Source organism: Cherax quadricarinatus, chromosome 10, assembly GCF_038502225.1.
Source record: "Cherax quadricarinatus isolate ZL_2023a chromosome 10, ASM3850222v1, whole genome shotgun sequence".
Taxonomy (NCBI): Eukaryota; Metazoa; Arthropoda; class Malacostraca; order Decapoda; family Parastacidae; genus Cherax; species Cherax quadricarinatus.
In genome coordinates, this window is record NC_091301.1 from 15,820,104 (window position 1) to 15,833,987 (window position 13,884).

The window sequence follows — 13,884 nt, forward strand, 5'->3', positions numbered from 1 at the left end:
AGTAAGCCAAGGTTGATGTTGAAGTCTCCAGCTAAGAGAAGGTGGTGCTTATTCAGTGAAGAGGCGGGGCCAGGAGCTGAGTCTCGACCCCTGCAACCATAATTAGGTGAGTACAATTAGGTGAGTACACAGTGTGTGTGTGTGTGTGTGTGTAATAGTGAAGCTAAAGATTTTATAAGAAATATTAACCAAATGGCTTAATAACCCAGGATAGTGACCAGGAAGGCTAGTAACCTAGGGTAGTAAAAAAGGTCAAGAGGGTTAGTAACTCAGGAAGGTGAGAAAGACCAGGAGGTTGGTAACCCAGGAGAGTGAGAAAGACCAGGAGGTTTGTAACCTAGAAGAGTGAGAAAGACCACGAGGTTTGTAACCCAGGAGAATGAGAAAGACCAGGAGGTTGGTAACCCAGGAGAGTGAGAAAGACCAGGAGGTTTGTAACCCAGAAGAGTGAGAAAGACCAAGAGGTTTGTAACCCAGAAGAGTGAGAAAGACCAAGAGGTTTGTAACCCAGGAGAGTGAGAAAGACCAAAAGGTTTGTAACCCAGGAGAGTGAGAAAGACGAGGAGGTTTGTAACCCAGGAGAGTGAGAAAGACCAAGAGGTTTGTAACCCAGGAGAGTGAGAAAGACCAAGAGGTTTGTAACCCAGGAGAGTGAGAAAGACGAGGAGGTTTGTAACCCAGGAGAGTGAGAAAGATCAGGAGGTTTGTAACCCAGGAGAGTGAGAAAGACCAGGAGGTTTGAAACCCAGGAGAGTGAGAAAGACCAGGAGGTTTGTAACCCAGGAGAGTGAGAAAGACCAGGAGGTTTGTAACCCAGGAGAGTGAGAAAGACCAGGAGGTTTGTAACCCAGGAGAGTGAGAAAGACCAGGAGGTTTGTAACCCAGGAGAGTGAGAAAGACCAGGAGGTTTGTAACCCAGGAGAGTGAGAAACACACTTATGTATGTAGTAAAACTATTATTACGACATTTCGTTCAGGATTGAACTTTATGAAATACTATACAAAAACATTGATACAGATACAGATACTAATGCCGGAAAAAAAATATCCCCCCCCCAGTACCAACAATACCACCAGTCCGATGACATTCTTCTTTGCAAATATACAGGGTCTAAAGCCAGCAACAAACAACAAAATACCTTTCATCCGTGGACTGCTTGCAGAGGCAAAGGCAATGTTCGCGGCTTTCACTGAGACCCAGATAAAGGATCACTTGGACAACGAAATATGGATCCCAGGTTACAACCTATACAGATGTGACAGAGTGAACAGGCAAAAAAAAAGGGGGGGGGGGGATTGGCCTGTACATTGCAGAGTCACTTGTTTGCACAGAACTGCTTAATGCCTCAAATGATGTAGTGGAAGTTTTAGCAGTAAAGGTCGAGAACCAAAACCTAGTCATTGTGGTAGTCTACAAGCCTCCGGATGCAACATCCCAGCAATTCCAGGAACAGCTGTTAAAAATTGACCACTGTCTGGAAAATCTTCCAGCTCCTGCACCCAACATCTTGCTCCTGGGGGATTTCAACTTAAGGCACTTAAAATGGAGGAATATAGCAAATAATATTGTTGCAGTAATAACACCAGGAGGCAGCTCTGATGAAAACTCACACTCACACGAGCTTTTAAATCTCTGCACAAAATTCAATTTAAACCAGCAAATAATAGAGCCTACTAGACTGGAGAATACACTAGACCTCATCTTCACTAACAATGATGATCTGATAAGAAATGTCACCACATAAAAAACAATATACTCAGATCACAACATAATTGAGGTTCAGACATGTATGCGTGGAGCCCCAGACCGACATAATGAGACTAGTCACGAGGGAGCATTCACCAAATTCAACTTCAATAACAAAAACATAAAGTGGGACCAAGTAAACCAAGTCTTAACCGATATAAGCTGGGAAGATATACTAAGCAACACAGACCCCAACTTATGCCTAGAACAGATTAACTTGGTGGCACTCGATGTATGCACAAGGCTTATTCCTCTAAGAAAAAGGAGAAGATGTAAAATAGAAAGAGACAGGCGCTCCCTTTGCAGGCGACGGAAAAGAATAACAGAGCGGCTAAAAGAGGTCAATATATCTGAAATGCGTAGGGAGATACTGGTCAGAGAAATAGCAAGCATTGAACTTAAGCTAAAGGAATCTTATAGGAGTCAGGAATCGCGGGAAGAACTAAAAACCATAAATGAAATCGAAAGAAACCCAAAGTATTTCTTCTCCTATGCCAAATCAGAGTCGAGAACAACGTCCAGTATTGGGTCCCTACTTAAACAAGATGGGTCCTACACAGATGACAGCAAGGAAATGAGTGAGCTACTCAAGTCCCAATATGACTCAGTTTTTAGCAAGCCGCTAACCAGACTGAGAGTCGAAGATGAAAATGAATTTTTTATGAGAGAGCCACAAAATTTGTTTAACGCAAGCCTATCAGATGTTATCCTGACGCCAAATGACTTCGAACAGGCGATAAATGACATGCCCATGCACTCTGCTCCAGGGCCAGACTCATGGAACTCTGTGTTCATCAAGAACTGCAAGAAGCCCCTATCACGAGCCTTTTTCATCCTATGGAGAGGGAGCATGGACACGTGGGTCGTCCCACAGTTACTAAAAACAACAGACATAGCCCCACTCCACAAAGGGGGCAGTACAGCAACAGCAAAGAACTACGGACCAATAGCACTAACATCCCATATCATAAAAATCTTTGAAAGGGTCCTAAGAAGCAAGATCACCACCCATCTAGAAACCCATCAGTTACACAACCCAGGGCAACATGGGTTTAGAACAGGTCGCTCCTGTCTGTCTCAACTATTGGATCACTACAACAAAGTCCTAAATGCACTAGAAGACAAAAAGAATGCAGATGTAATATATACAGACTTTGCAAAAGCCTTCGACAAGTGTGACCATGGCGTAATAGCGCACAAAATGCGTGCTAAAGGAATAACAGGAAAAGTCGGTCGATGGATCTATAATTTCCTCACTAACAGAACACAGAGAGTAGTCGTCAACAGAGTAAAGTCCGAGGCAGCTACGGTGAAAAGCTCTGTTCCACAAGGCACAGTACTCGCTCCCATCTTGTTCCTCATCCTCATATCCGACATAGACAAGGATGTCAGCCACAGCACCGTGTCTTCCTTTGCAGATGACACCCGAATCTGCATGACAGTGTCTTCCATTGCAGACACTGCAAGGCTCCAGGCGGACATCAACCAAATCTTTCAGTGGGCTGCAGAAAACAATATGAAGTTCAACGATGAGAAATTTCAATTACTCAGATATGGTAAACACGAGTAAATTAAATCTTCATCAGAGTACAAAACAAATTCTGGCCACAAAATAGAGCGAAACACCAACGTCAAAGACCTGGGAGTGATCATGTCGGAGGATCTCGCCTTCAAGGACCATAACATTGTATCAATCGCATCTGCTAGAAAAATGACAGGATGGATAATGAGAACCTTCAAAACGAGGGATGCCAAGCCCATGATGACACTCTTCAGGTCACTTGTTCTATCTAGGCTGGAATATTGCTGCACACTAACAGCACCTTTCAAGGCAGGTGAAATTGCTGACCTAGAAAGTGTACAGAGAACCTTCACGGCGCGCATAACGGAGATAAAACACCTCAATTACTGGGAGCGCTTGAGGTTCCTAAACCTGTATTCCCTGGAACGCAGGCGGCAGAGATACATGATTATATACACCTGGAAAATCCTAGAGGGACTAGTACCGAACTTGCACACGAAAATCAATCACTACGAAAGCAAAAGACTTGGCAGACGATGCAACATCCCCCCAATGAAAAGCAGGGGTGTCACTAGCACGTTAAGAGACCATACAATAAGTGTCAGGGGCCCGAGACTGTTCAACTGCCTCCCAGCATACATAAGGGGGATTACCAACAGACCCCTGGCAGTCTTCAAGCTGGCACTGGACAAGCACCTAAAATCGGTTCCTGACCAGCCGGGCTGTGGCTCGTACGTTGGTTTGTGTGCAGCCAGCAGCAACAGCCTGGTTGATCAGGCTCTGATCCACCAGGAGGCCTGGTCACAGACCGGGCCGCGGGGGCGTTGACCCCCGGAACTCTCTCCAGGTAACTCCAGGTATACAGTACCGACAAGTTGATGCCGTGGTGAATAACATACATTTGCAACACTTGGTTATCTTCATTTCCCAAGTGTCTTCTTCACTATATCTCCCTGATACACCCCGTCGACTAACTACACGAATACCACCTGGTGGTTCACACTTACACTCACTCACCCATTTACACAAATAACCCGCACATAAAAGACAGAAGCTTACGACGACGTTTCGGTCCGACTTGGACCATTGACAAAGTCACACTAACAGAGGAGGAGCAGGACGGCTATATATAGGCAGGAAGAGGTGGAGGTAGTAGTAGTGGTAGTAGTAGTAGTAGTAGTAGTACAAGAATTGTATATAATACCGACAGGATGAAATGACACATGCACAACACCCGGGCATCCCCACCATTTGTGTATCGTTCCAGTCACGGTATTGTGCCTTTTTGTTATTCACTCACCCATTTGACCATAAACAGAAATATTAATCTCAATCTTAAAATAATGAATCCTGTGATACTCCAATACTGAAACTATGTACTGTGCGAAAACAAAAACATTCACATTGCTAAACTCACAAACTAGTATTTAGTCACTTAGCCATAATACCAACTTACCTCATAATTTGTAATATTTTAAAATTTAGAATTAAACTAAGTCTGCCCGAAATGCCTAGCCATGCTAGGTGTTCTAGTGGTATACTCTGTAATCATTATTTTACTACATGTAAACCACACAATAACCAAATTCTGTAAACTCAGCATTGTAATCCTTATAGAGAATAAACTTTGAATTGAATTGAATATACAAAAACACAGAATCTGACTTCGGAGAGGTCAGGCACTCGTGCAGAGACCGAACTCAGGTCCCTCAGATGCAAGAAGACGCCATTCACCCCAGTGTATGTTCACAGAGTTGTTTTTCCGGGGTTAGGGACGAAACATAGCTCCTGTGTTTGCTGTCATGTTTCCTGGTTGGTTGGTACATTGGTGTAAGACTGATACTCTAATTATGCATGGCTTAGAGCTGCAATTCAACCTGTAACAGTAACATCGAGAATCCTTTAATGTCTAAACCAGAAATTAAAATAATCTATAAGCGATTATACGCGTAAGGTATATACATCTCTTTTTTTCTTTATTCAGTCACACGGTATAAAACTCTCTCAATGTATTTTTCTGTGTGTATCATACACTCACACCTGGGCAAGCACGTCAAGAAATTAGAGAAAGTACAAAGGTTTGCAACAAGGCCAGTTTCGGAGCTCAGGGGAATGTCCTACGAAAAAAAGTTTAGGGAAATCAGACTGACGACACTGGAGGACAGGAGGGTCAGGGGAGACATGATAACGACATACATAATACTGCGTGGAATAGATGAGGTGGACAGAGACAGGATGTTCCAGAGAGGGGACACAGAAACAAGAGGTCACAACTGGAAGCTGAAGACTCAGACGAGTCAGGAATGTTAGGAAGTATTTCTTCAGTCATAGAGTCGTCAGGAAGTGGAAGCGCTTAGCGAGAGATGTAGTGGAGGCAGGAACCATACATAGCTTTAAGACGAGGTATGACAAAGCTCAGGAAGCAGAGAGAGAGAGAGAGAGAGAGAGAGAGAGAGAGAGAGAGAGAGAGGAGAGAGAGGAGAGAGAGGAGAGAGAGAGAGAGAGAGAGAGAGAGAGAGAGAGAGAGAGAGAGAGAGAGAGAGAGAGAGAGAGAGAGAGAGAGAGAGAGAGAGAGAGAGAGAGAGAGAGAGGACCTAGTAGCGATCAGTGAAAAGGCGGGGCCAGGAGCTGAGTATCGACCCCTGCAACCACAATTAGGCGAGTACAATTAGGTGAGTACTCAGTGTATACACATGGGGAGAGTGTCGCTGGAGGTCGTCTGCTGCCCAGTAGCGCTTCAAGGTCATCGAGGTTACATGTACGGAATACAATCAAAACTTACCTCTAAATTCATACGATAAAACGCTACTCACGGTTACACTTTTAAGTAATAATTTAAAAAATAGTCGGTAAAAAGTCCAAGATTTAGCAATAGCCATTTGTAAAGGGTATTTTTTATATTTTTGTTTCTCCATGGTAGGTGTTCTCTCTGGCAGTGTAAACAAGAGCTATGGCTACCCGCAGGAGGACCTACTCTTCTGGCTCTGATGCTTCAGATCGATTTATATCCATTAATGAGCGACCTGTAGACGATATATCCGTGGAGTTCTTCTATAAACCGCATAGCATTACGTTGCTTATATTTATTATTTCTGGATTGATCTATTTCGTTTTTACTAGGTAAGTTTCGTCATTTTCAAATATTTCATAAGAGGTCCAGCAAAATGATTATTATGTTCACGTTCCTGTAATGGTTGAATTTTTGTAACGTGAAGCATGAATAGTAAATTATATGTATTTGTATTAAATTGTAGTAAATTATGTATATATTAAAGCACATGTTTTTCGAGTCTTCATGTTTTCCTATTTATATACATTACCTTTTTTTGTAACTTATTGAGATAATACCAGTTTGTAGGAAAGATTGGGCGTAAACCTCATATCTTGGCATGTATATGTTAGGATTTTATCAATAAAACTTACCTATTTCCAACGGTGCTTAGCTTAAGCTAAATGACACATACACTCAGTTGTTAATTATACAACTTACTCATGTGGAGGATAAGATAGATATCGAGAAGAATGCTGACTTCTTAGTATTGTACATGAGGAGTTCTGATGAGGCTACAGTGCCAAGAATAAAGTGGGTTTATAATAAGAGCTGTGAACACTGAGGTGGTAGTGACTGTAGTTTAATGGCCTCATTATGCATTCATACTTATCCAAAAGATTACAAAAGCACATGATGAGTCTAGGGACCAGGTACCCCATGTAGTAGTAGTAGTAACTAAGCGTGTTATTGTGGTAATGAACTAGTAGTAACTAAGCATGTTATCGTGCTAATGAACTAGTATGTAATGAACTAAGCATGTTATTGTGATAATGAACTAGTAGTAACTAAGCATGTTATTGTGATAATGAACTAGTAGTAACTAAGCGTGTTATTGTGATAATGAACTAGTAGTAACTAAGCGTGTTATTGTGATAATGAACTAGTAGTAACTAAGCATGTTATTGTGATAATGAACTAGTAGTAACTAAGCGTGTTATTGTGATAATGAACTAGTAGTAACTAAGCATGTTACTGTGGTAATGAACTAGTAGTAACTAAGCATGTTATTGTGATAATGAACTAGTATGTAATGAACTAAGCATGTTATTGTGATAATGAACTAGTAGTAACTAAGCATGTTACTTTGGTAATGAACTAGCAGTAACTAAGCGTGTTATTGTGATAATGAACTAGTAGTAACTAAGCATGTTATTGTGATAATGAACTAGTATGTAATGAACTAAGCATGTTATTGTGATAATGAACTAGTAGTAACTAAGCATGTTATCGTGCTAATGAACTAGTATGTAATGAACTAAGCATGTTATTGTGATAATGAACTAGTAGTAACTAAGCATGTTATTGTGATAATGAACTAGTAGTAACTAAGCATGTTATCGTGCTAATGAACTAGTATGTAATGAACTAAGCATGTTATTGTGATAATGAACTAGTAGTAACTAAGCATGTTATTGTGATAATGAACTAGTAGTAACTAAGCATGTTATTGTGATAATGAACTAGTAACTAAGCATGTTATTGTGATAATGAACTAGTAGTAACTAAGCATGTTATTGTGATAATGAACTAGTAACTAAGCATGTTATTATGATAATGAACTAGTAACTAAGCATGTTATTGTAATAATGAACTAGTAGTAACTAAGCATGTTACTGTGCTAATGTAATGCTAAGGTATGTAATGAACTAAGAAAGTTATTGTGATAATGAACCAGTAGTAACTAAGCATGTTACTGTGCTAATGAACTAGTAGTAACTAAGCATGTTACTTTGGTAATGAACTAGCAGTAACTAAGCATGTTATTGTGATAATGAACTAGTAGTAACTAAGCATGTTATTGTGATAATGAACTAGTAGTAACTAAGCATGTTACTTTGGTAATGAACTAGCAGTAACTAAGCATGTTATTGTGATAATGAACTAGTAGTAACTAAGCATGTTATTGTGATAATGAACTAGTAGTAACTAAGCATGTTATTGTGATAATGAACTAGTAGTAACTAAGCATGTTACTTTGGTAATGAACTAGCAGTAACTAAGCATGTTATTGTGATAGTGAACTAGTAGTAACTAAGCATGTTATTGTGATAATGAACTAGTAGTAACTAAGCATGTTACTTTGGTAATGAACTAGCAGTAACTAAGCATGTTATTGTGATAGTGAACTAGTAGTAACTAAGCATGTTATTGTGATAATGAACTAGTAGTAACTAAGCATGTTACTGTGATAATGACCTACTTAAATAATATTTTGATCTAAGCCACAGTGAGTGGCAGTTTAGCGACATGTGTTACAGAAAAGTGTTACTAAACATAATATACTTAAACTGAAGCATATTTTTCCCAAAGACTTAATGTTATAAGTGGAGATAAATTTCAGGATTTTTTCCTGTAGACTTTTTTATTAATACTATCTTTTTAAATAGCTAAGCAGAAATAATGTACATAAAAAAAACACTCTTATCTGAACCTTTTGTTTGAGCACTGTAATTGCTTGCAGGAAAAAGGCTTTTGGAGGTATTCTTCATGGTCCTTGCCTTTTCAGAATGGTAAACTAACATGGGGGTTAAGCTTGCAGTCTCCAGCAGCATTCCCTCTCACAAGAAGCCTAAGGCGATCCTTGACAACCTTAAACCCTGGATCAGTTTTCTCTTCAGTGGATATGAAGGTTCTTTCTCATATTCTCTTCCAAACAATGTAATTTCATCATCAATGAACACCTGCTGCACTGTTACCATTTTTAAATTCTATGAAAATCTTATGAGAAGATTCTTTTAATGTTATGAATGTGGATATTATACAGTTAAAACTAAAAAAAAAAAAAACCTCACGGAACGGGGCAGGATTTGAGCCCATGGCAAGCCAGTCCTAAAACTAGCAGGCCAGTAATCTAACTACTGTACCATGCTGGTCTACTAACATTCATCCAGCTAGGTATTTGTACTGTATTTCTCTACACCAAGAGGTGAAATGAGTTCCACTGCAGGCAAAGATGGTGGTTTTTAATATTTTTGACCACTCAGTGTCCATATAGAGCTCTACTTTTAGTATGGGAAGAAAATATGGATGATGAAAAGCATGTCACATGAATAATACAAATTGATTTCTCCCCAACAAGTAAATTTTGCTTCAGCTTTTGGTGGCTAGTGAGACTAGTGAATAATTGACATCACTTCATACCACCTTCCCTCCCCCCTTTAACAACCAGTTGACATGCACTGCATGTCATATAGCCACCTTGAGTAACTTTGAGGTGAGGTTGTTGGCTTTTGACAGGTTGTCCACATGTATTGCCTCAATACATTGAGCAGTATATGATAGCATACTGTTAAACAAGGCTTCCTTGTACAGTATGTGAGATGCTTGTTTTAATAAATCCAATGATATTTATTACATATTTCTGTATTTTTTTTTCAGTGTCCAAATGTTTTTTTAAACCAAACAGTTCTTTAATTTTCTTATTCTTACTGCTTGCTCCTTCACATCGCATACTCAGTCCTAATAGATGCTGCTGCAGGATTTGCATAATTTTTATTTTTCTATCGGCCATGTATAACCTCCACACCACTTCATCCTTACCTGCATCATCAGCCTTGTTGTCATTTTCAATGTCATTCATGATAGTTTGCATAATTTTTATTTAAAAACTATTTAACTTTATACACAAAAATGCTGTTGTAAGAGATAATGTAGGATTTTAGTATCATCCTTGAGTACTGTTATATTTTATGCCGAAGTAATTTGTATATAACAGATTCACATGAAGACAGTTGGAGGCCAAGATGGAGAGCTCTCATCACTTCATCCTGTGTTGCATTGTTTCCATGTGGGTTTGTGTGTTATGCCAATCACTTTATTTCACTACTCCCATCTTGATTTATGTTTGACTCCCTTTGTAATGACTTTATATTGAGGACACATTTTAAATATAGAAATTTTGTGTGTAATGACATGATAGATTTTCTTTTAGAATTCAATGGTCTCCTAAAAAATGAGTTGTATAGTATACAATAGCAGTACACTTAAGTTACTACAGTAGTCTGTCTTTTCTTCCAGGAATGAAAATGAGAGTGTTCAGTCAAATATACAGTATGGATTGGGAGCCATGGTTTTCTTTTTCCTCATCATTAGTGTCATGGCATTTCCAAATGGTCCTTTCACTCGACCACATCCTGCTGTTTGGCGCATTGTCTTTGGTCTCTCAATATTGTACATGCTTTTGCTACTCTTCATAATCTTCCAGGTAAAGTAGTAATAAAAGAAGACTGGGGGGATGGAAAAAATTGCATTTTAGCTGAATGTACCATAACTTAAAATAAGATGAGTGAAATAAAAAATTGATTCACAGATTAGTTTTAAATACAGTACCATATTATAAGGTAGTTTATACTGTACACCATTTCACGAGTTGAAATCTATTTTTTGTTATTAACTGCCTCACATTACTGTGCTCATAATTTCTGAATATTGCTAGGAAAAATTTAATGTTCATTATTCACTACTATTTTTGTACATTGGTGTCAGTATTATATATTTAATATTTTTTGTGTAAAGTTGAATATATTGTATTAACATTGTGTGTTTAGATCATACAGAATTTTTGGATAATCTGCCTGTTCTCTGTTGATTCATGGTTAATTCGAATTCACAACTAATCTATGAACTGGAGAAGAATCTAGATAAAGTTTTGGTTCATTCTGAACAATTATCAGTAGACAGTTTAGTTTCATCTTCTATTTATTGGTTAGTTGTGAGTTGTCTAACCATGGTATACCTAGAGTATATCTGCAGAGGGTTTTGGGGGTCAACGCCCCTGCAGCCTGGCCTGTGACCAGGCCTCGTGGTGGATCAGGGCCTGATCAACCAGGCTGTTACTGCTAGCCATGCATAAACTGATGTATGAACCACAGCCTGACTGATCAGGTACTGACCTTAGGTGCCTGTATAGTGCCTTCTTGAAGACAGCCAGGGGTCTATTGGTAATACCCTTTATGAATGCTGGGAGGCAGTTGAACAGTCTTGGGGCCCCTGACACTTATTGTGTTGTCTCTTAGTGTACTCGTGGCACCCCTACTTTTTGTTGGGGGGATGTTGCATCTCCTGCCAAGGCTTTTGCTTTCGTAGGGAGTGATTTTCATGTGCAAATTTGGTACTAATCCCTCTAGGATTTTCCAAGTGTATACAGCCTCTCCTCATTTAGTGACGTACTTGTTTACTGATGACTCGGACTTATGACAGGCTCTCTGTTCAATATTCATACCTAAATAATGTATATTAGAGCTGATTTCCTCTATTCTGTTTATTGCACTATATAGTACACTACTGTATAAATATTTAAAAAATGTACTAAAAATGTTATAAATAGTGCAAAGGTGACATTAAAACAATATCATAGATGATTGACACAAATCCACTACATGTACCATTATAGTATGCTCCTCACTTAGCGATGAATTCATTTACTGATGTGGTCTTAGGAACGGAACTCCATCGTTAAGTGAGGAGAGGCTGTTTTATCATGTACTTGTGTCTTTCTTGCCTGTGTTCCAAGGGACTTCAACCGTTCCCAGTAATTTAGGTGCTTTAATGTACTTATGTGTGCCGTGAAGATTCTCTGTACGTTCTCCAGGTCAGCAATTTCACCTGCCTTAAAAGAGGCCATTAGTGTACAGCAGTATTTCGGCCTAGAGAGAACAAGCAATTTGAAGAGAATCATCATGGGCTTGGCATCTCTAGTTTTGAAGATTTCCATTATTGTGATTCATTCTTCACTTCTAGTTAATACATTACTAGGTTATTGTTTTTTTACACTAGACAATATGATCCATTTGATACAGCTTTTTCTTTCATTGCATTTGCTCATATGTAATTTCATTCATACACTACAGCCTCTCCTCACTTAGCAACATTCATTTACCGATGACTCGGATTTATGACAGGCTCTCTGACCAGTATGCATACCTGAATAATGTATATTAGAACTGATTTCCTCTATTCTGTTTATTACAGTGTACAGTACACTACTGTATAAAGATTTAAGAATATACTAAAGATGTTATAAATGGTACAAGGGTGACATTAAAGCAATATCAAAGATGATTGACATAAATCCACTACCATTATAGTATGCTCTGCGTTTAGTGATGAATTCATTTACTGATGCAGTATTAGGAATGGAACTTCATCGTTAAGTGAGGAGAGGCCATACTTTTTTAATTTAGGTACAATAAAACTTCAACTTAACAGACTCCAGTTTAAAGGATTTCAGACATAATAGACAAGATCTGTGACTGGATGTTTGGAGGCAATGGAAATAGTTCATTAACCCTTTCAGGGTCCAGAGGCCAATTTTCAAAGTGTGCACCAGTGTCCTAGAATTTTCAAAAAATAATTTTGTTATTTTTTTTCTTATGAAATAGTAGAGAATCTTTTTCTGAAGGTAGTAAAACAAAAAGTACGAAATTTGATGGAAAATTGATGAAATTATGCTCTCGTGAATTTTGATGTGTCAGCGATATTTACACATCAGCGATTTTGCCAACTTTGACTCCTATTTTAGGCCAATTACCTTATTCCAGTCAACCAAATTCTTAGCTATTTCACTAGTATTTCTTCTATTCTATTGGTTGAGCACAAGAAATCGCCAACTTGACTGTTTCAACTACAAAATAAAGTGATTGCAAATTGATAAATTGGCCAATTTAGTGCAAAGTTCAAAATATTCCAATTTCAACATAGGGTTCAGAATAAACAATACAGGCATTCCTGGCACTAAACTAACACTTCATCTGTTCATTAATTATGTTTTCAGGCTTTACAAATGAATTCCATTTTGATTTTTAATTCACATAATGAATTTTTATTCAAACCAAAAAATAGAAGATTTACTGACATGCAATATTGTAATAATTGTATAAATAATATCAGCACATTTGTGAACGTATATTAGACTTACCAGCTGGCATGCATTAGATGTGTGAGGTCATTTATTTACTCTTGAACACCAGCAAAAATTTAACATTTCCGCTACTTTGAGCTCAGTTTCACGCAATTTTCAGTACTAAAACCAATCAAAATCATCTCTATTTCTGTAAAATATCTTCCATTCTATCAAATGAGACCAAGAAATCGCAAATACAACTATAAAAAACGTTGCTGTTGTAATCGAAAATTACGGTCGCAGTTTTTTTCTCTCATTATGCACTTTGTGCTGCAGGATGTTTTATGTGGTACACACATACCACATAAATGCATTATCTCATATCTAGGCCCAAATTTACCACTCACAGCTTATCAGAGTGAGCTGAGCTCATGGCCTCTTCAAGGGGGGCTCCTTGGCGTGGTGAAGAGGCTCTTGGTCTGAGGAATTAGACCTGTTGGTCTACTTCCTCAGACCGAATCTAATTACCCCCCAATCCCCCATTCCCTATCCCATCCTCCCCATCCTCCCCTTTTTCCTTTCCTCCTCCTCCTCCCCATCCTCCCCTTTTTCCTTTCCTCCTCCTCCTCCCCATCCTCCCCTTTTTCCTTTCCTCCTCCTCCTCCCCATCCTCCCCTTTTTCCTTTCCTTTTTGGCCTTTGTTTTTTTTTTTTTTTTTACCA

General features: G+C 38.8%; 1 protein-coding gene across 4 annotated transcripts in view; it reads left to right on the forward strand.

The window, feature by feature from the left end:
* Positions 1–5,881: 5,881 nt before the first annotated feature.
* Positions 5,882–13,884, forward strand: part of LOC128687975 (phosphatidylserine synthase) — a 73,026-nt gene continuing 65,023 nt past the window's right edge. For 2 of the 4 annotated variants that reach the window (XM_070083673.1, XM_053775620.2), the window contains exons 1-2: positions 5,885–6,389; positions 10,339–10,525. In XM_070083673.1, the coding sequence (XP_069939774.1) occupies positions 6,220–6,389; positions 10,339–10,525 (357 nt within the window). In that variant the 5' untranslated portion in view covers positions 5,885–6,219. Of the gene's footprint in view, positions 6,390–10,036; positions 10,109–10,338; positions 10,526–13,884 lie in introns of all 4 variants that reach the window. The other 2 variants (XM_070083674.1, XM_053775622.2) reach the window with 2 other exon arrangements.